At 41.6% G+C, this 20,989-nt stretch overlaps 1 protein-coding gene across 2 annotated transcripts; it reads left to right on the top strand.

Moving 5' to 3' along the window:
• Positions 1 to 74: 74 nt before the first annotated feature.
• On the top strand, positions 75 to 20,288 carry LOC115102953 (autophagy-related protein 9A-like). Of its 2 annotated transcripts, none has more exons than XM_065005679.1 (15): positions 75 to 418; positions 680 to 811; positions 1,492 to 1,537; positions 4,055 to 4,117; positions 4,240 to 4,410; positions 10,088 to 10,229; positions 10,429 to 11,177; positions 11,692 to 11,845; positions 12,494 to 12,673; positions 12,974 to 13,219; positions 13,464 to 13,705; positions 13,929 to 14,022; positions 15,928 to 16,015; positions 16,133 to 16,311; positions 16,789 to 20,288. In XM_065005679.1, exons 2-14 carry the CDS (start codon positions 703 to 705, stop codon positions 16,291 to 16,293), a joined length of 2,445 nt encoding a protein of 814 aa, XP_064861751.1. In that variant the 5' UTR covers positions 75 to 418; positions 680 to 702; the 3' UTR covers positions 16,294 to 16,311; positions 16,789 to 20,288. The 2 variants fall into 2 exon arrangements, with proteins under 2 accessions (XP_064861751.1, XP_064861750.1); XM_065005678.1 differs by having other exon boundaries at positions 677 to 811.
• Positions 20,289 to 20,989: the final 701 nt, after the last annotated feature.

Here is a 20,989-nt window from a genome sequence, read left to right as displayed (position 1 = left end):
AAAAGGGGAGTGGGGGGAAATCGTCTTGAGGAAGTGACGATCGTTAAAACCAAGTGACGTCAAATGATGTTTTGTTGAGGTTTGTTTGTGAAAGACAGAACAGTGAAAGCCCACCTCAAATGATCCAGCTAGCTACCATAATCTACCATAAATAGTTATCAATAGTTATCAACCCTAAATGGTTATTAGTTATATATATATATATAACAGTGGATATTCTAGCAAATAGCGCGACAATTAACGTAGAATTTAATCCAGGCCACTTGAAATCAGAATCCAGCGAATGGACCGAGAAGGGAACAACAGCTAGCTAGCCACATAGCTAACGTAACGGTACCGTATCAGCGTTACGTCAAGACAGTCAAGGATAAACGAGAAACGTTGGCTGACTGACTAGCAAGAAAATAAGCTGAGAGAGGTAAGAACAGTTAACTACATACCTTGCTAGATAGCTAGCTACTTGCTGGATTATAGCTAGGTAACCATTCAACGCCACATTGTATGTAATGTTATTTAGATAACGTTAGCATAATAGTTAACGTATAGTAACTACCTAGCAATCCCCCTCACCTGTCTGATTTCGTTTAAACTAATGTTGTTAACTAGGTAGCAACTGCATAGAAAACCAACGTCACAATAACACTGTGTGTGTGTGTTCCCAACTTGCCTGTTGGAGAAGGTGCAGGGAGAATGTGAAGCACTATGGCCAATTTAGAAACCTACCAGGAGTACCAACGGATTGAGGACTTTGAGGAGGACTCACCTCACGGGGAAGAGGACCTATTAGTACATGTGCCAGAGGGCCTGAGAGGTACTGTACCAGTTATATTAGTAACATATCTTGTCCTAGCTATCAGGGCTAGACATAACGCTATCTTATGGTACAATATGATTTGGTGAGAAATGTGATTTCTTGTAATGACACAGTAATGGCACGATTCTTGTTTCCTATAAGCACTAGGAATGGGAATTCCCAGGGACCTTGCGATAAGATGTTATCTCGATATTTAGGTGCTGATATGCATTACGATTCTCACAATTCTATATGTATTGTGATCCGATGTTCCAAACATATTGCTCACCATATACAGTATCTGCTGCAAAGGGACGAGAGCCATGACAAAATGAGTTTTGATCAGTCATGGAAATAAAAGTGCTGAAAACAAATTGTCTTCCAATTTAAAAAGAAAATGGAGGACAAAGTATGAAGGCAAAATACTGGAGTTTTGATGCAGGTACAGCCAACTAGCACAAAAATAATATTGCAATATTGTCAAAATGATACAATGTATCATCAAAAATAAGTATCCCTATATGTAACTATCGATTTCCCCCCTCCCCCCCAATCACTTATAAGTACAGGCACTAGATTCACTTAAAGTTGTTGTTTCCTTCGATTCATACCTGATCAAACCTGTTGTTGCTGTTTTTTTTGAGGGGGGAAAAAGTAATGGTTTCTTTGAATCTCTTTTTTTCACCCCTAATTTGCAGACTCATGGCACCATATCAAGAATCTGGACAACTTTTTCACAAGAATATCCTTTTAACAAATGTTGTGATAAAACATGTTTCTCTGGCAATATACAATGCCTTCGGAAAGTATTCAGACCCCTTAACGTTTTCCACATTTTGTCAGGTTACAGCCTTATTCTAAAATTGACTAAATAGTTTTTTCCCTCATCAATCTACACACAATACCCCACAATGACAAAGCAAAAACAGTTTAAATTATTTATTTTTGCTAATTTCCTAAAAAGTAAAAACTTAAATATCACATTTACATAAGTATTCAGACCCTTTACTTTGTTGAAGCACCTTTGGCAGTGATTACTGCCTTGAGTCTTCTTGGGTATGACACTACAAGCTTGGCACACTTGTTTTTGGGGAGTTTCTCCCATTCTTCTCTGCAGATCCTCTCAAGCTCTGTCAGGTTGGATGAGGAGCGTTGCTGCGCAGCTAATTTCAGGTCTCTCCAGAGATGTTCGATCGGGTTCAAGTCCTGGTTCTCGCTGGTCAACTCAAGGACATTCAAAAACTTATTCCGAAGCCACCCCTGCATTGTCTTGGCTGCGTTCTTAGGGTCGTTGTCCTGTTGGAAGGTGAACCTTCGCCCCAGTCTGAGGTCCTGAGCACTCTGGAGCAGGTTTTCATGAGCACTCTGGAGCAGGTTTTCATCAAGGATCTCTCAGTACTTTGCTCCGTTCATATTTGCCTTGATCCTGATTGGTCTCCCAGTCCCTGCCGCTGAAAAATATCCCAACAGCACGCTTCACCGTAGGGATAGTACCAGGTTTCCTCCAGACGTGACACTTGGCAATCAGAGTTCCCTATCTTGGTTTCATCAGACCAGAGAATCTTGTTTCTCATGGTCTGAGTGCCTTTAGAAAACTCCAAGCAGGCTGTCATGTGCCTTTTATTGAGAAGTGGCTTCTGTCTGGCCACGCTACCATGAAGGCCTGATTGTTGGTGCTGCAGAGATGGTTGTCCTTCTGGAAGGTTCTCCCATCCCCACTGAAGAACTTTGGAGTTCTGTCAGAGTGACCATTTGGTTCTTGGTCACCGCCCAGACCAAGGCCCTCCTCCCCCGATAGCTCAGTTTGGCCCGGCGGCCAGCTCTAGGAAGAGTCTTGGTGTTCCAAACTTTTTCCATTTAAGAATAATGGAGTTCATAGTGTTCTTGGGGATCTTCAATGCTGCAGAAATGTTTTGGTACCCTTCCCTACATCTGTGCCTCGACACAATCCTGTCTCGGAGCTCTACGGACAATTCCTTCAACCTCGTGGCTTGGTTTTTGCTCTGACATGCACTGTCAACTGTGGGACCTTTATATAGACAGGTGTGTACCTTTCCAAATCATGTACAATCAATTGAATTTACCACAGGTGGACTCCAATCCAGTTGTAGGAACATCTCAAGGATGATCAATGGAAACAGGATTCACCTGAGCTCAATTTTGAGTCTCATAGCAAAGGGTCTGAATACTTATGTAATACTTATGTTTTGTAAACATTTCTACAAACCTGTTTTTGCTTTGTCATTATGTGGTATTGTGTGTAGATTGCTGAGGAAATTGTTTTATTTTCTTCATTTTAGAATAAGGCTGTAATGTAACAAAATGTGGAAAAAGTCAAAGGGTCTGAATACTTTCCGAAAGACACTGTATATGCTGTGGCTTATTGGGTTGCAAAGAAGAATTTCTTTCAAGGTGATGTTTAAAATTGCAGCTTTATAATGTGTGTTTCTGTACTGTCACCTAATGATCTAATTTATAAAGAAGCAATTTCAGACACAGTTTTGACAGCTTAATCTAATCCAGGCAGTATGATGTCGCTAGATACAAATGCAATTTATGATGCAGTGACTTTAAATTAGGCACTTGCCTCAGGAGAACAACTTTCAATTATGTGTGTTCTTCCAGATCAAATGCTCTGTACTTTAATGATATTGATGCCAGACTGGTTCACTTCAAGTTGCTTTGTTGTTGTTTTTTTCTTTCTCCATGGGTTGTATTAGGTCTACTTAAAAAATAAACATGCATTGTTATTATTCGATTAAGCATCAAAGGTTACTTCAGAGTAAATGTTTTGTAGGGTGTGACAACACTTTAAAGGGCAATTCCACCACTTTTCAACCTGTTTCATTATCTCCAGCACAATATCATTGTCTACATATGTCAAAATGCTGAAATTCAACATTTTGTACAAAATAATCAAATTGAAAAATTCTACATGATGATATCAAAGTTAAAACATAAAAAACAAGTGATTTTGAAAATGTTTGATTTGCGGTGACGTGGAGAGCAAGAAAATACCCTCCCTCTGGCTAAGCTCATTGCAGGTTTTAAAAATAACTGTCTTTTTTACTTTTAAATCCTACCCTGTGGTGTTACAGAGAAGCATATTTTTGGACCTTATTGTCTTTATAGAAACGCATATGTAGACACCTCACTTATGTAGACACTGGTATGGTGTTGGAGATAATGAATATGATGTTGATGTTATGAGATGGAATTTCCCTTTAAATTCTTTGTTTTTCTTTACTTGAATTTCCACATCTATCAGTTCCATCAGAAGAATGGCTTTGCCTGTATGATGTTATCAGAGTTCTTTGAACTTTTGTAAGTATATCGATTTATTTACAATCCTCATGCTATTGTAAGATATTTTTTACTTTTAAGACAATATTCAAAGTTTATATCGGCTGATGTTTAACCCCAAAATCTCAAACTCCTTATTGTAGTCAGTTCCTGTTTGTGGTCACATTCACAACATTCCTGTTCAACTGTGTGGAGTATGATATCCTGTTTGCCAATCGGGCAGTGAACCATACAGGACCTGGCCAGAACCCCCTGGACAGAAACAAGGTCACTCTGCCTGATGCCATCCTACCAAGCCAGCAGTGCACTGAGAGGTACGTCAATCAGTATTGTCTTACATGGAACCCAAACCGGCTGCGCGCCATAGTGCATAAATTTATTTTGTCCCCCCACACCAAACGTGATCACGACACGCAGGTTAAAATAATAAAACAAACTCTGAACCAATTACATTAATTTGGGGATAGGTCGAAAAGCATTAAACATTTATGGTAATTTAGCTAGCTAGCTTGCACTTGCTAGCTAATTTGTCCCGTTTAGCTAGCTTGCTGTTGCTAGCTAATTTGTCCTGGGATATAAACATTGAGTTGTTATTTCACCTGAAATGCACACGGTCCTCTACTCCAAAAATTAATCCAAACATGAAACGGTGAATTGAATCGTTTCTAGTCATCTCCTCCTTCTAGACTTTTTCTTATCTTTACTTTATATTGCAATTGGCAACTTTAATAAATGAGGTGCATTACCGCCACTGACCTCGTTCGTCTTTCAGTCACCCATGTGGGTATGACCAATTTTGGAGATGGCACGTGGGTACCTGCTTCTATAAACCAATGAGGAGATGGGAGAGGCATGACTTGCAGTGCGATCTGCGGCACAAATAGAACTGATTTATATTTTAGCCCTTGCCAACGCAGACACTCGTTGGCACGCCTGAGCAGTGTGGGTGCAATAATGGAATAATATAGATTTCTACATTTATTTTGCAATTTAGTCAGCCTGTTAATAGATGGTGTGTGTGTGTGCGCGTATGAAGTTGAAGTTGGAAGTTTACATATACCTTAGCCAAATACATTTAAATCAGTTTTCACAATTCCTGATATTTATTTATAGTAAAAACTCCTTGTCTTAGGTCAGTTAGGATCACCACTTTATTTTAAGAATGTGAAATGTCAGAATAATAGTAGAGGGAATAATTTCATCACATTCCCAGTGGGTCAGAAGTTAACATACACTCAATTAGTATTGCCTTTAAATTGTTTAACTTGGGTCAAACGTTTTAGGTAGCCTTCCACAAGCTTCTCACAATAAGTTCGGTGAATTTTGTCCCATTCCTCTTGACAGAGATGGTGTAACTGAGTCAGGTTTGTCGGTCTCCTTTCCCACACACGCTTTTTAAGTTCTGACCACAAATTTTCTATGGGATTGAGGTCAAGGCTTTGTGATGGCCACTCCAATACCTTGACTTTGTTGTCCTTCAGCCATTTTGCCACAACTTTGGAAGTATACTTGGTGTCATTGTCCATTTGGAAGACCCATTTGCGACCAAGCTTTAACTTCCTGACTGATGTCTTGAGATGTTGCTTCAATATATCCACATACATTTCCTGCCTCATGATGCCATCTATTTTGTGAAGTGCACCAGTCCCTCCTGCAGCAAAGCACCCCCACAACATGATGCTGCCACCCCCGTGCTTCACGGTTGGGATGGTGTTCTTCGGCTTGCAAGCGTCCCCATTTTTCCTCCAAACATAACAATGGTCATTATGGCCAAACAGTTATATTTTTGTTTCATCACGATCATGCACGATCTTTGTCCCCATGTGCAGTTGCAAACCGTAGTCTTGCTTTATTAAGGCGGTTTTGGAGCAGTGGCTTCTTCCTTGCTGAGCGGCCTTTCAGGTTTTATCAATATAGGACTCGTTTTACTGTGGATATAGATACTTTTGTACCTGTTTCCTCCAGCATCTTCATTAAGGTCCTTTGCAGCTGTTCTGAGATTGATTTGCGCTTTTCACACTAAAGTACATCTCTAGGAGACAGAACACGTCTCCTTCCTGAGCGGTATGGTGGCTGCGTGGTCCCTTGGTGTTTATACTTGCGTACTATTGTTTATACAGATGAACGTGGTACCTTCAGGCGTTTGGAAATTGCTCCCAAGGATGAACCAGACTTGTGGAGGTCTACAATTTTTTTCTGGGGTCTTGGCTGATTTCTTTTGATTTTCCCATGATGTCAAGCAAAGAGACACTTTGAAGGTCGGCCTTGAAATATATCCACAGGTACACCTCCAATTGATTCAAATGATGTCAATTAGCCTATCAGAAGCTTCTGAATCCATGACATAATTTTCTGGAATGTTCCAAGTTGTTTAAATGCACAGTCAACTTAGTGTATGTAAACTTCTGACCCACTGGAATTGTGATACAGTGAATCAGAAGTGAAATAATCTGTAAACAATTGTTTGAAAAATGACTTGTCATGCACAAAGTTGATGTCGTAACCGACTTACCAAAACTATAGTTTTGAGATTTGTGGCGTGGTTGAAAAACAAGTTTTAATGACTCCAACCTGAGTGTATGTAAACTTCTGACTTCAACTGTATATATAAACTACCTTTCAAAAGTTTGGGGTCACTTAGAAATGTCCTTGTTTTTGAAAGAAAAGCACATTTATTTTGTCCATTAAAACAACCTCAAATTGATCAGAAATACAGTGTAGACATTGTTAATGTTGTAAATGACTATCGTAGCTGGAGACGTAGGCATAGAGGCCCATTATCAGCAACCATCACTCCTGTGTTCCAATGGCACGTTGTGTTAGCTATTTCATGTTTATCATTTTAAAAGGCTAATTAATTGCAATCATGTAAGCACAGCTGAAAACTGTTGTTCTGATTAAAGAAGCAATAAAACTGTTTCTCAGAACAAGAATAGACTGACGAGTTTCAGAAGAAAGGTCTTTGTTTCTGGCCATTTTGAGCCTGCAGTCGAACCCACAAATGCTGATGCTCCAGATACTCAACTAGTGTAAAGAAGGCCAGTTTTATTGCTTCTTTTCTTTTCAGCTGTGCTAATGTAATTGCAAAAGGGTTTTCTAATGATCAATTAGCCTTTTCAAATGATTAACTTGGATGAGCCAACCCAACGTGCCATTGGAACACAAGAGTGATGGTTGTTGATAACGGGTCTCTACGCCTATGTAGATATTCCATAAAAATCTGCCCTTTCCAGCTAGAGGACAACATTAACAATGTCTACCCAGTTATCTCTGTTACCAGTTCAGGTTTATTGTTTTTGTACATGATCTGGCAGAAATGAAGGTGCTTGAGTGCATGATGTACACTTTCCTGATGTACACTTGTCTTACCACAACCAATGTCAGAATCTAAATCCTTTTTCATTTAAATGGTGTATTGACAAGGCCACAGTAATACCAGGGTATAAATCTAAGAGCCTGCAGAACTTCATCAGGGTTGAGAAAAGGGATTTAATTTGTCCAGCATAATGTAATTTTGACCGGTCATTCCGAGGCTAATATTTGCTTATTAGATTTGTGAGAGATGTGGTTTTACTGTAAGATAGGCTCACATTCGTGGAGCACAGAGCATTGGCCTACTTTCACATTGCCTTTGGGTTATTCTTCCACTCAGAACATTATGATGAGTACATTTAGTTGTGTATCAGAGATGTTAATTGTAAAATGAGCTCTTTTGAGTGGCAGTCTTATTATTGTCATTTCCTATTACCTAATTGAAAGTGGTCATTAATTGAACTCATTTGGATTGCTGTCGAGCACTTAAGTCTAATTCTGTTCAATGGACCGAGGGAATGGCTACTGTTTTAGTGAAATTTGAGTCATTTGAGTTGTTTGAGTAATGCGTGCTGAGAAACCTTGTGTTGAAGAGCTTAGTTAGTTATGCCTACCAAGCAAAAGCTTTGGCAGTCATGACTTCTCTGTCAAAGACATATCTGAAAGAGAAATTAAGTTCTGTGCAACATACTGGCTTATTTAGAAACAGCCATGGGATGGTTTTTCAATACCGTCAACAGCGTTGAAACAATTTCTTTCAATATCTTTTATACATTTGAATATTTGTAGCTACTTTTAAGTAAGTACCTGCAGTCAACTTGTGCAATACGTTAGGAGATAAAGAAGATTGCGTGCTTCATTTCACCTGTGACATTATTTTTCATTATGAAGCTTACCTGTCGTCCCCAGTCACGTGCAATGTGCTCATTAGCGCTTAGTGAGCATTCTCTATGGGATTTATACAGCCTAGCAACTACTGTACATTTTAGCTGTTTATTTCAAAATACTACATTTAAGTATAAAAAATAGATTCAGTTAAGTATTTATCCTGCGATGACTGATTTATAGCCCTGCGTATTCACATAGCCTTCTCCTAAAACATTTGTAAACACTAGGCAAGTTGCAACACCGCCAGCCTGTAGTGGATGACTGGTTCCTGGAGCAGGTTATTTGTGTATCTGTGTTCAGAGTAGTACCAGGGAAAACCATGTAATGGATAGTCCCTGAATGGTGAGACTCAGTAGCTGGAAGGAATCACTGTGAAATCTGGGCAGGCAGCCTGTGGACCACATGACATCCCCTAGTACTGCAGCAAGACCCAGACCCCACCACAGCAAAATCTTTTTCCAAAATGGATAAACCATCTTGCTTGTCTTTTGCAATATCATTAATCTGATTCTGCACACAATCCTAGACTGCGGGGTTATAGTAGACCCCCCCCTAAAAACTTCAGTGACTGAATGGGTGTTTATATAGAAGATGATTACACACCACTGCTAGGAATTCTAACCCAGGAACAGCATGTCCCACCATTTTAGAACTACTGACTTAGTCTGCTTCCCCCAACTCCTCTCTGTTTCATCATTGAGTTGGTCTTGAAATGAAAGAGATGTCACACAAATCAGGAAGTAGCCTAACTTTGTCACAACGCTATTTGTATTTGGTTTTTCATTTCAAAATTAAACTCCTGCATTTGTTTATTCTCCTGAATATGTTTACCAGGATGGCTAGCTAGATAATAACCTGTGTGTGACTTGAAATGGGATACTTTACCAGCTGATTCTTAGTAATTCTCTGATACGCAGGAGAGACTGTTACTGAGACATATCCAAGCTACAAACTGTGAACAGGAGTGCAGTATCTGAAGATACCTCTCAGTAGAGCCTTGCACGGGCATGAATTTTAAGCCCGAGCCCTACCCATGCAAGCGACGTTCAGGCCCTACCCAGGCCAAATCAGAAATAACTTCCGCCATTTTGTAAGTCCGTTAGCTGCTCCTCTGTCACTCTGCATGCACTCAGCTTATGGCGGCCTGTGAGTATCCTATGAGTATCTGTGAGTATCCATAGCAACGGCGCCGCTTGGGCTGCTCCGCTTAATGAAGAGCCATGAGACAGCAGTTAGCTGTTAGCTACTTTTCGTCATCTCTAAACTTATTTTTTGTGAAATAATCTCTCTTGTCTTATATTTGACGAGGTTAAAGCATTTCTGACACAATGTTATGATCTTAGTCAGACATGTCTACTGTGCAGCAGAGCACGTGCAAATGACTCCGCTTCAAAATGTTAGTGACCAATTTAGTGATACCCGAGCCCTGCCCTTACCCTAGTTATTGATGAAAAAACATGCCCGTCGGGTAGCAGAGCTCTACCTCTCAGGCCCCACAGTTTAATTACAGCATGTGGTTGGTTCAGGTCACCCGGGAGGAGTCTTAAAAGCAACAGATTCATAAGGCTCCTTTACTCTCATTTGTAGATGGTTATTTTGATCATACATCAATGGTGAAAATGAATGATTTTGACCTTGTCTTTATGCAGCTGATGAATGGCTCGCGCCATCTTCCCACACGCATGCATTTTCCACTACGTGGAATGAACCACTGATGTCAAACAGGGACCAAAAACACAAATCTCTTAAATATACATTTTCCCCCCTTTTGTCATCCTTTCTTCACTGTAGGATCCAGGAGAACAGTTGGATCATCTTCCTGCTCATCATGGCAGCCATATTCTGGGTCTACCGGATGATCAAGGTCTTCTGCAACGTCCTCCACTACTGGGAGATCCGACAGTTCTACATCAAAGCACTGAAGATCAGAATGGTAAGGCGTGATCCCACAGTCTCATGAAACTGTGATCTGCCAACTGGTTCAAGGTAGTTTTAGCAACTGTTTTAGCAAAATAAGATTGCTTGGATTACAATGGTTTCAAAAGACGCCAAGATAAATGTTTAATGTGCCCACCCGCCTTACTCACGAGTCCCTCTGAACACCTTTGACCTCTGCCCTTTCGCCATTTCAGGGCGAGCTGTGTAACTTCACGTGGCAGGAGGTGCAGGACCGTCTGATCAGCCTGCAGCGGGAGCAGCAGATGTGCATCCACAAGAAGGAGCTAACTGAGCTGGACATCTACCACCGCATCCTGCGCTTCAAGAACTACATGGTAGCCATGGTCAACAAGTCCCTGTTACCTGTACAGTTACAGCTCCCCCTGTTGGGCAATCTGGTGTTCCTCACCCAGGGCCTCAAGTACAACTTTGAGCTGATTCTCTTCTGGGGTCCGGGGTCGCTTTTCCAGAACAAATGGAACCTGCACCCCAAGTACAAACGTGCAGGCAACCGTCTAGAGCTGGCCCAGCAGCTGAGCCGGGTCATTCTTCTGATGGGCGTGGCCAACCTGCTCCTCTGCCCCTTCATCCTGGTGTGGCAGGTGCTCTACGCCTTCTTCAGCTACACCGAGGTCATCAGGAGGGAGCCGGGGAGTCTGGGAGCACGCCGCTGGTCCCTGTACGGCCGCCTCTACCTGCGCCACTTCAACGAGCTGGACCACGAGCTGCACGGCAGACTGGGTCGCGGCTACAAGCCCACCTCCAAGTACATGAACTCGTTCACCTCACCGCTGCTGACCGTGCTGGCCAAGAACGTGGCGTTTTTCTCGGGCTCGGTGCTGGCCGTGCTCATCGCGCTGACCGTGTACGACGAGGATGTTTTGACCGTGCAGCATATCCTGACCGCCATCACCGTGCTGGGAGTGGTCATCACCATCACCAGGTGAGTGAGGAGACAAAATGGCATCCACAGGGGAATGGTGACCTCTCGGGATGATCTTGTACTGGTTGTGTTTTGTTGAAAGAAGTCGTTCCTTCCCGCTTCCCATTGCGGATGAGTTGGTATGGAACAGCTCAACCTAGTTTCCAGAATATGGTTGCCACTCCACCAATTCTAACAAATCTGATGAGGAATGAGCGAGGGGGGGTAGAAGGGAGGGAGCTCTAGGGAACGTCTATCCATAAAGAAATTCAGCTTATGTTAAACCCACAAACATCTAGAAGAAAAAGAAACACACACCTATTAAGACGAGGTGCTGGCTAGCGGAGTAGAAGACTTGAAAATAAAAGAGAGCCGCACACTCTAGGAGCTCAGATGCAAAGGTTTCATTTCCAACGTTTCGACAGCCAAGCGGTCTTCATCAGGGTATAATCACAAACACCAGTCCGTCCATGATCTATGTCATATGTGTTGTGTGAAAAAGAGAGATGACGTCTGTGTGAATATTCCCTCTCAGGTCGTTCATCCCAGACGAGCACATGGTGTGGTGCCCGGAGCAGCTGCTGCAGTGTGTGCTGGCTCACATCCACTACATGCCAGACCACTGGAGGGATAACGCCAACAAGAGTGAGACCCGGGACGAGGTGGCACAGCTGTTTCAGTACAAAGCGGTGGGTGAGAAGGGCCAGACAGTAAATAGACGGCTCATTGACTTCACCTTAGATGGAAAGGAATTACTGAACTTTATATGGCTTTATGGCATACGGTCTGAGATTAAATTGTTCTTGTAACAGACATGTAAGGGCTTAACATAGGCTGACTTATTTGAATGACTCAATACCTAAACAAGTGCTTTAATTGTAAGTAGTTATTTATGTACACTCCAATTCAAATGAATTCCCCATAATATGACACTCCCCACACAGGAATGAATTGATGTTACAGCACTTTAAACATTTGTTTGAGTGACACTATGTAAAGTAGTCAGACTTGAGATCCGAGTGCTTCGCTGTTCTCGCAACTCTCTCATTGACGTCAATGAAGGATGGCGCAGGCTATACGCTATCAGACACCCAAGAACGTCTAGTCATTGCTAGTTAGCATTGGCTCGCACAACTACCTCCAACTTCCTGCGTACCGATCACCGAGACACATAAATGGTATGCGCGAGTTCATCTGACTCTGGGGAAGGAGATTAAGGGCATTGTCAAAATCCCAAAGTATCCCTTTTAAAGCGTGCGGATCTGAAGTCTGAACATATCTTCCCAATGCGAATCCCTTTCTAGTGTAACTCACCAGTGTTCTGTCTGTCTGTTTAGGTGTTCATCCTGGAGGAGCTGCTGAGCCCCATCGTCACGCCCTTCATCCTCATCTTCCTCCTGAGGAACAAGTCCCTGGAGATCATCGACTTCTTCAGGAACTTCACCGTGGAGGTGGTCGGAGTTGGCGATATCTGCTCCTTCGCACAGATGGACATCCGTCGCCACGGAAACCCACTGGTGAGTTCAGGTCGCCTCTGCGGCTTTACCGTTCGCTCATTTGAGATGTTTACCGTATTGGGAAAGATTTGTCGCGTCGTTTGTAATTTGGCGTGTTGAAATGAGAGACTAACGCGGTTAATTGTCAGATATCGCCAAGTTATCAGTCATACTGTACATGCTATTACAAATCAGTTTCACTTTTGTGTGTGTTGTTGTTGTCCTGATATTAGTGACCACTTCTGTATAATGGTGTTAATTCATATTTTTGTTGGGCAAAGTTCCTGTGAGTGATGTATAACCACCCGGTTGTCTTTTCAGTGGATGTCAGAGGGCCAGACAGAGGCATCTGTGTACCAGCAGGCTGAGAACGGCAAGACTGAGCTGTCCCTGATGCACTTCACCATAAAGAACCCCCACTGGCAACCCCCACAGGAGAGCTCAGTGTTCATCAGCCATCTAAAGGAGAAGGTGCACCAGGACGCTCAGGGAGGACCCCCCACCCAGCTGCTGCTCTCTGAGGCCCCGCTCTGCTCCTCACTGCTCTCCAACGAGTCCGGCAACGCAGTGAGTGACTAACTCACCACCACCAATTCCTAGTCAGTCACAGTTAGTACACAGGAAGATATTTGCCTCAACACTCTGTATCAGCACGCCAACTCTCATTCAAACGGTTTCATCCAACAATGATGTCAATGTATTGTCATTTCTCCAAGATTTTTGTTTAGTATTGGCTTACATTATGTTGTGTTATTTGTCAGCTTTCTTGTATACTGACCTCTGTATCTCTGGGTTATGTTTTCCTGTCCAGCCTGACAACCTATTGGCCAGTGTCCTGGCCCACCCTATTCTGACCGCGTCAGGCCTACCCGGCCGAGACCGCCGCTTCGTCCCTCCCAGCACGGCTGCCTCAGCCGCCGCCAGTGTCCTGGCCTCGCTGTCCATCTCCCACTCCCAGCTCCCCCACGCCAGCCGATCCCACTCGCATGTTCTCCTGCCCTCCACCCACCCCGACAGCACCATGTACTGCAGTGACCGCACTGTCATTGACAGGTAGATAAACAGACTCCACGCTCTGCAAATGCACTCCACGACACACAATGTTTAGGTTGTTCTATAACACAAAAGTGTTGCTTGATTGGATACTTGCATGCCAAAAGTGTGTTATTGATTTGATATTGAGGTTAATTGAAAGTGGGTGGATTAAGTGATGAATAACAGTGTATTTAGATGTTTTTTTAGGCTTGCTAATAATAGCTTGTTGTTATTTCCTCAGCATGTCAGCCAGTGACTCTCGGATCAGGAGCACGACGATGCTTTCAGAGTTTGCCTTGGCCGAGATGAGTCTCCATGCTATTTACATGCATGAGGTAGGTAACCTCAAAGGGATGACCTCAAGGTCCTTATGTTTATTTAACTGGGACACTAGGGCTGTCCTCTACTAAAAAAAAATCTTGGTCGACCAAGAGTAGTCTGTTCTTTCGACCAATCGGTTGGTCGAAATTTTAATAAGTGTGTTATTCCATATACAGACGCAGCCTATGTGTTTTTAATAAAATCAACTATATGTAGGCTACTAAGCTTGTCTGATGCTTTAAGCACACCGAAACCTGTTCCCGAACCACCACCTCCCGTTGATGCTTCTGGCCTTCGCAGATTCTGCCGTTACACTCCCGAAGTTGCCAGTAATAGGCTATACCAGGGGTCTGCAACCTTTTTCCCATTTGGAGTGCCAATTTATCTTGTCATTTCTACCGATCCGCGTGCCAGTTATGATTGTCATATGCACATTTTCGTGGAACAGTTTCATTTCTTTTAGAATAAAGTTGTCTCAATTATTGTCATGTGATTTAATAAAAATTATATCTAAATGAAAAATTATACAAATCTTAATCAAATATTGCCATTGCCAACTTTTTAGTTTAATTATTTTTTTGATTGATCCTTTATTTAACTAGGCAAGTCAGTTAAGAACAAATTCTTGTTTACCCCGGGCCAAACCCTAACCCGGACGACGCTGGGCCAATTGTGCGCAACCCTATGGGACTATGTAAAATTTGCATACATAAAGCCAACAAATAAAAACGTTGCAGTTGACTACGCATGACCTTTCTGCGAGGAACTTGAAACATTGTATAAAATATTAAAGTGTTCTGGAGTTTCATGAGCCAGTGAGCTCTGGACAGGCACATCTGTAGGCTATTTGCGCAAGGGATAATAAGTAACCAGGTAGGCCTATTTTATGACGTTTCCACCGGATCAGAGCATGACTTTTTTTCCCCTTCCTTTCTCGCTGGGTGATTATCAAAAGGGAGAGAGCTGGAAATATTTTCAAGTATGCTACATTAAGGAACTATTGTCATTCTCAATGGATATAAAAACAGACCTCCTTTACTTGCTGTTTTGAGGTGAAGATGTCACTCCCTGACCTTAGAGATCCTTTTAATTCTCTATTTGGTTAGGTCAGGGTGTGACTAGGGTGGGCAATCTATGTTTTCTATTTCTTTGTTGGCCTGGTATGGTTCCCAATCAGAGGCAGCTCTCTATCGGGATCATATTTAGGCAGCCTTTTCCCATATGTGGTTTGTGGGATCTTGTTTTTGTGTAGCTGCCTGTGAGCAGCCCAGAACATCACGTTTCGTTTTCTTCTGTATTGTTTTTGGTGATTACTTAGAAGCTCCGCAGCTCATTAGTGATGGTGAGTTAAGACGATCAGAAATACTATCAAATGGGCACATTTATAGGCCTACATTTGCATGCAGGCCCGGCAGCCAAGGCTTACTTCTGTGCGTAATCGGGTGTGTATCCTTCCTTCATTGACAGGAGCGCTCCAAACAAAACAGTGAATAAATTGACCGCTCGTAAATGGAATGAAATTAACCAAAACTTGTTTCTCACAATTGTAGCCTAAGTTGTACCCTCTGCAAACAGCGTGTCCACCCTGACAATGAGAACTGTAAAAGACTATAATATTAATAATAATATTGGCTGTATTAACAGAAATAACGTTAACCAAACATGCATTGTAGATGATAAATTCTGGGAATTAACAGTAAATGTACTACTGGTGATACTGGTATGCCATCTCCACGGCCTCCAACGGATTAGTCCACTGAAACAGGCGTCAATCAAGATGTGCCATAAAAAAAATAAGATTTGTGCAACTGTTCGACTAAACAATTCTCAGTCCACCAACAGACTATCGACCAGTCGACTAAATGGGGTCAGCCCTAGTATGCACACACAAACACACAAGTGTCCTTTTCTGTCTCTAGGTCCACCAACAGAACTCGCTCCCCCACCAGAGGACATCAGGCCAGTGGCAGAACCCAATGCCAATGAGAGATCTAATCAGCAACACGGGTACGTACCAGTCATTAATCTGTTTTACTTAGGATCTTGGCTAAGTCAGATGGAGCATGTCGGGTTATGACATCCAGTTTATCAACTGTCTTATACGCCGACCCTCTATGCAATCAGGTTCGCAGACGCACAGCGGCCACACAGCAGTCCACCTGTCTAGTATGCCCACCCCGCTGCGTCTGGGAGGCTGGACGGAGGAAGAGGAGGAAGATGCAGAGGAAGAGGAAGTCCTCAACAGGGGATCGACTCCGAAACAGGACTCCAGGAGTAGTTGTTAAAGTGCCTTAAATAAAGGGGTGTGTTCCATCTTACCTCTATTTCCTACACACAGAAACTCCTCCCTAACCTATAGGCTAATTTTGTAGGGAAATGTTCTATCTGGTAGTACTGTTTTTGCTTTTCTTAAGCGAGCAATAGGTAGAAATAGCTCCGCCGTTTCCTGGTTTCTAAAATGTTTGCCCGGTTGTGTGATACAACAAGCAAACTGCTGTGAATATCTTTATAACCAGTAATAACCCAAAATATTGTAGTTTTCAGCTGTTTGAAGCTGATAACCGAAAGCATAAAGAAGCAAAAAATAAACTTAGAGGGGAGGCATAGAAATCTTGCACATAGAATGGATCTACCGCTTATCACACTTGCTTTCAATGAGAATGACAGATCTATAACTCAAATTTCTATCTGAAATGTCAGGTCATACTCACAACTACGTAATCGACCGTAAAAAAAAAAGGTGTGTGTGGCTGATTGTCTTTTCTCCTCTTCGTTTGCAGTGTTTCCACTCCTTTCTCGACGAACATTGTGGCCTTAGATGATCTTGTTGGCGAGTATTATGACATCACGTAACACAACACGGCAGTTGGGAGAGCTCATTGGATAACCATTGTCTCAGTCTCCAACCCACTACCATGCCTCTCCTATCACATCAGGAGTTGTTGTGGCATCAGGGAAACTGACCTGTCTTCCATCCCTCTCACCATGTCATCATTTTGTTATAAAATGTATAAATGTTGCTCATAGAGGACTGGAGTCTGTGTGTGTTTGTGTGAGTGTGAAAGAGCATTGTGTGTGTGTATTTAGAACTCGGGGAAAGGGTGGCATGCACAGCCAGGAGACTTGCAGGGCAGGCTTGAGCATGGAACATAGCAACACCTGTCACACTTTTGTTGCGTTTCTTCATGTGTTTATTTTTTTTTTTTATGTTTTATTTGTGCATCTGGGGGTTTTACAATGTGGGTCTGGGTTCACTTTCTCATGGTGGAAATGGTGTCTTACCTGGTGCTGAAGAGAGTACGGAGTGAAGGTCTGTCATACTAGCTGCCTGACCATTTTCACTATATGAGGAAAGTTGAGGGCAAAATTATACATTGGTGTATTTGGCCATTACTTATTATTGCTTGACATTTGTAAATACACTTTAGCGTCTTATGTTCTGTCAGTTTTAATGATTGGGAAAGATGCGAAGTAATGCGGTGACCTGAAGTAGGCTGCAACTCTACTACTTAGGTCACCAATAGGACCCCACAAGAAAATCTGACAAAAGCCTACAGATGGACTAGATTCATTAACCACATTTCTAAACTGGACATAATGTCATTAAAAGCTGCTGTCTATGACTTTAATGGGCCTAATACCATGTTTTCGTCAGTATTAAGTTATTTATCTTCTTTTTAAAGTCCTTGGTGACCCTAAAACATTATTTAACAGGTAATAACTTGATTATTCTGTATCAAAGGATCACCAATCTTCTGTCTCCACTGGCAACAGAGGTGTATTACTTGACAAACGCACGAAGATCAAGATGACATATTTGCCCAGGCAGTAACTACTTTGTTGTGGGTAGTGATACGAATAGGCAGAGCTGCATATCATGTACAGTAAATCATTAAGTGTTGTTGATTTTGCATGTACTGCTCAACATGTTGTTCACGGAACACTTCCCCCAATGTCCACACGAGAAGTCAACTTTTTATTATAAGGGCTGTTCTTAACATTGTCATTACAGCAGTTTGAGTTTGTGGTTTTACTTTATTTGTAAGTTAATCCTATGTCAGCATTTTACTTTTCTCAGAGAACAGCCTAAGATGTCATTTTAAATAAGATAATTCTCCCTTTGTCGTCCCAAATATTTAAACTGTCCAGATTTCTGAGATATGACCTATAATTAATTATTTAATTAATTACAATATGAGTAAAATAGTAATTATGTTAAGAAGCAGCTTTTCTGTGTTGGAGTGGTATGGGTGTACCCCCAACAACAGAATGTTTTGGGTGTATACCGGTCATGCAAATAGACAGCTGATTGGCCAGCTCAGCCAATGCGCCAACATGATATCGTATTATGACAAAATTGCAAACATTTTTTAATGGTCTGTTTGAGATAGTTTGATGTGGGTTTTTTGAAGTCCTTTTTTCTCTCTTCAATGCATGTTTTGTCCACAAATACAAGTATAGTACGAGTCAACAACATTATTTGAGTATGAGTGAGATTTTCCCTGGACAGTTACTTTAAGTTATGAATATCTTTAGTATTTCATATTTAATTTAGCATTTATTGTTTTCCTTAAGAATTCATCTTTATAGTAAATGCATTCATACCAAATATGATTGGGATCTAATTTTAATAATATATATTTTTTTAATTCTTAAATTTGCCCCATGTAAAACGCATGTATTTTCCTGGATGTAATTCTCATGCAACATTGAACAAAACTGATTTTCTGATTTTTTTGTTGTTGTTTTTGTCTTTGACACAACATTTTTGGATATGCAGCTTCGAAATTAAACAATCCTTCATGTGTGCTTTAGCACCACTTAGTGGTTTCATCAGTACAGTACAACTCAAAGGAAAGCAAACATGCTTGTGTGTAAATGCTGAATGTAACCCACCCATCACCCCTAGAAATGTATCCTTGTTACTGTAGCCAGAACTGCTTATTGAAACATTACACAAAAGCTCCGTCGCTGCTATCCATGCCCGGCTGATCCAGTAACCTAGAGCACATCTATATGTATATCTCTGTATCCACCACTACTGTAAGACTTTAGAGAGCACAGGTGTTTGACGACTCTTCATTTTGTTTTCTATATGTGTGTTTCGAAGGGGTGTGAGTGTAGTCATCAGTCTAACTATGCTAAGCTAACATTGACTCAAACGTTTTGCACTGACTGAAAATAAAAATGTCTATTGATCGATACCTGCATCACACTACATTTTAGATAGGTCCTGTGGAGCCGGGGTCTCAAAGGGATAGTGAGTGGAACTCCCATCCTCAGTGGCATCTCTCGCAGTATGTATAATGTGCATATAGCATCACCATGCGTAGTATTGTTATCGTCCACACTGTGGGCCTATCGCGTACCTGGTTGTTGTTACCTCTGGTCAGTAAAAGTTCAGCCAGTAGGGGAAATGTCAATGTTTTCAGTAACATTTTAGGCCTAGTCAATACTACAATTGGTATTGGCTGTTGGTGTTCCATTTGTCATTACTGATGTATTGAGTTTTAGTTGTGGAGACATGATAGGTCATGTGACTTGCCAGTTTCCATAGCTAGATCTCACTGCCTCACTTCTCTTTGTTTATTATGTAGCTTTATTTTGAGCAGTGCCTTAGGGTTGGCGTTAGTTCCTTATTAGAAACCATTGTATGTAATTTTAGCAGGACGTGATGTACAGTATTTATTTTTGGCAGGTTGGTGATGTTTTTGCATCAAATATACAGTGGGAATTGTATTCTAATATTGTGGATGAGGCTTGTGTAACAACAGACTGCTATTTGACATCAAAGTAGTCAAATCACCTTCACTGATAAGAGATTTAATCTGATCAAAGTTTTTGTTTTGCACTGTCTGCCTTCCCGATCCAAAAGAAGCTGTTGGAGTGTTTTATACCCTTTTCAATGAAGTTGAATGATTTGTTTTATCACATCCTTGAGTCTCCCCACTCAATATCATCGCTTCTTATCCACTACAAACCAGTAAAAAAACAATATTTGACTGGTACAAGGTGCTACGTTTTCGTATTCTAGTGTTAAATAGTTTGAGGCATCTTGTTTTCTTTGTTACTTAGGTTTTTTTGTTTGTTTTTGTTAATTTAAGGAACACTAGCTGAGAAGAAACCATGCCAAAATGACTTGTTTTCAACACAGCTTTATCATACATATTTTGTTTTCTGTAACTGAATAGAGGTGAAGGAATTCTTATTTCATGTGTATTTAATCATTGAAGCGTGTTCCAAGATGTAATGTACTTTGAAATAAAAAAAATGTAATATACGTTCTATTCCTATGCATTTATTGAGTTGGAAATGTTTTCATTAGCACAAACTTTCCAAATGTAATTCCTAAACTGCCATTAAACATGAAATAAATACACAATTCACAGACATGAAATAAATTAATCTTTTTTTTCCTCAGTTTATTAGTGTGATAACTAGCAGTGGTGATTTTTAGCATGTAAATCGTGATGAGCAAACACCATTTTATTTTATTTGATATGCATGCCAGCAAAGCCACTACACAACACAATGTAACTCCAAGTCAATCACACTTCTGTGAAATCAAACTGTCCACTTAGGAAGCAACACTGATTGACAATAAATTTCACATGCTGTTGTGCAAATGGAATAGACAACAGGTGGAAATGATAGGCAAGTAGCAAGACACCCCCAATAAAGGAGTGGTTCTGCAGGTGGTGACCACAGACCACTTCTCAGTTCCTATGCTTCCTGGCTGATGTTTTGGTCACTTGAATGCTGGCGGTGCTTTCACTCTAGTGGTAGCAAGTCTACAACCCACACAAGTGGCTCAGGTAGTGCAGCTCATCCAGGATGGCACATCAATGCGAGCTGTGGCAAGAAGGTTTGCTGTGTCTGTCAGCATAGTGTCTAGAGCATGGAGGTGCTACCAGGACACAGGCCAGTACATCAGGAGGCGTGGAGGAGGCCGTAGGAGGGCAACAACCCAGCAGCAGGACC

The sequence above is a fragment of the Oncorhynchus nerka genome, linkage group LG20 (assembly GCF_034236695.1).
Source record: "Oncorhynchus nerka isolate Pitt River linkage group LG20, Oner_Uvic_2.0, whole genome shotgun sequence".
In the NCBI taxonomy this organism is placed as follows: Eukaryota; Metazoa; Chordata; class Actinopteri; order Salmoniformes; family Salmonidae; genus Oncorhynchus; species Oncorhynchus nerka.
This window is presented reverse-complemented; position numbering and strand designations above follow the sequence as displayed.

Excerpts from the sequence above, each read along its gene's own strand:
- LOC115102953 (XM_065005679.1), top strand. The coding sequence starts at position 703 with ATGGCCAATTTAGAAACCTACCAGGAGTACCAACGGATTGAGGACTTT. Across the intron at positions 10,230-10,428 it reads AAGCACTGAAGATCAGAATG|GGCGAGCTGTGTAACTTCAC; the intron begins GTAAGGCGTGAT and ends TCGCCATTTCAG. Across the intron at positions 14,023-15,927 it reads ATGCTATTTACATGCATGAG|GTCCACCAACAGAACTCGCT; the intron begins GTAGGTAACCTC and ends TTCTGTCTCTAG.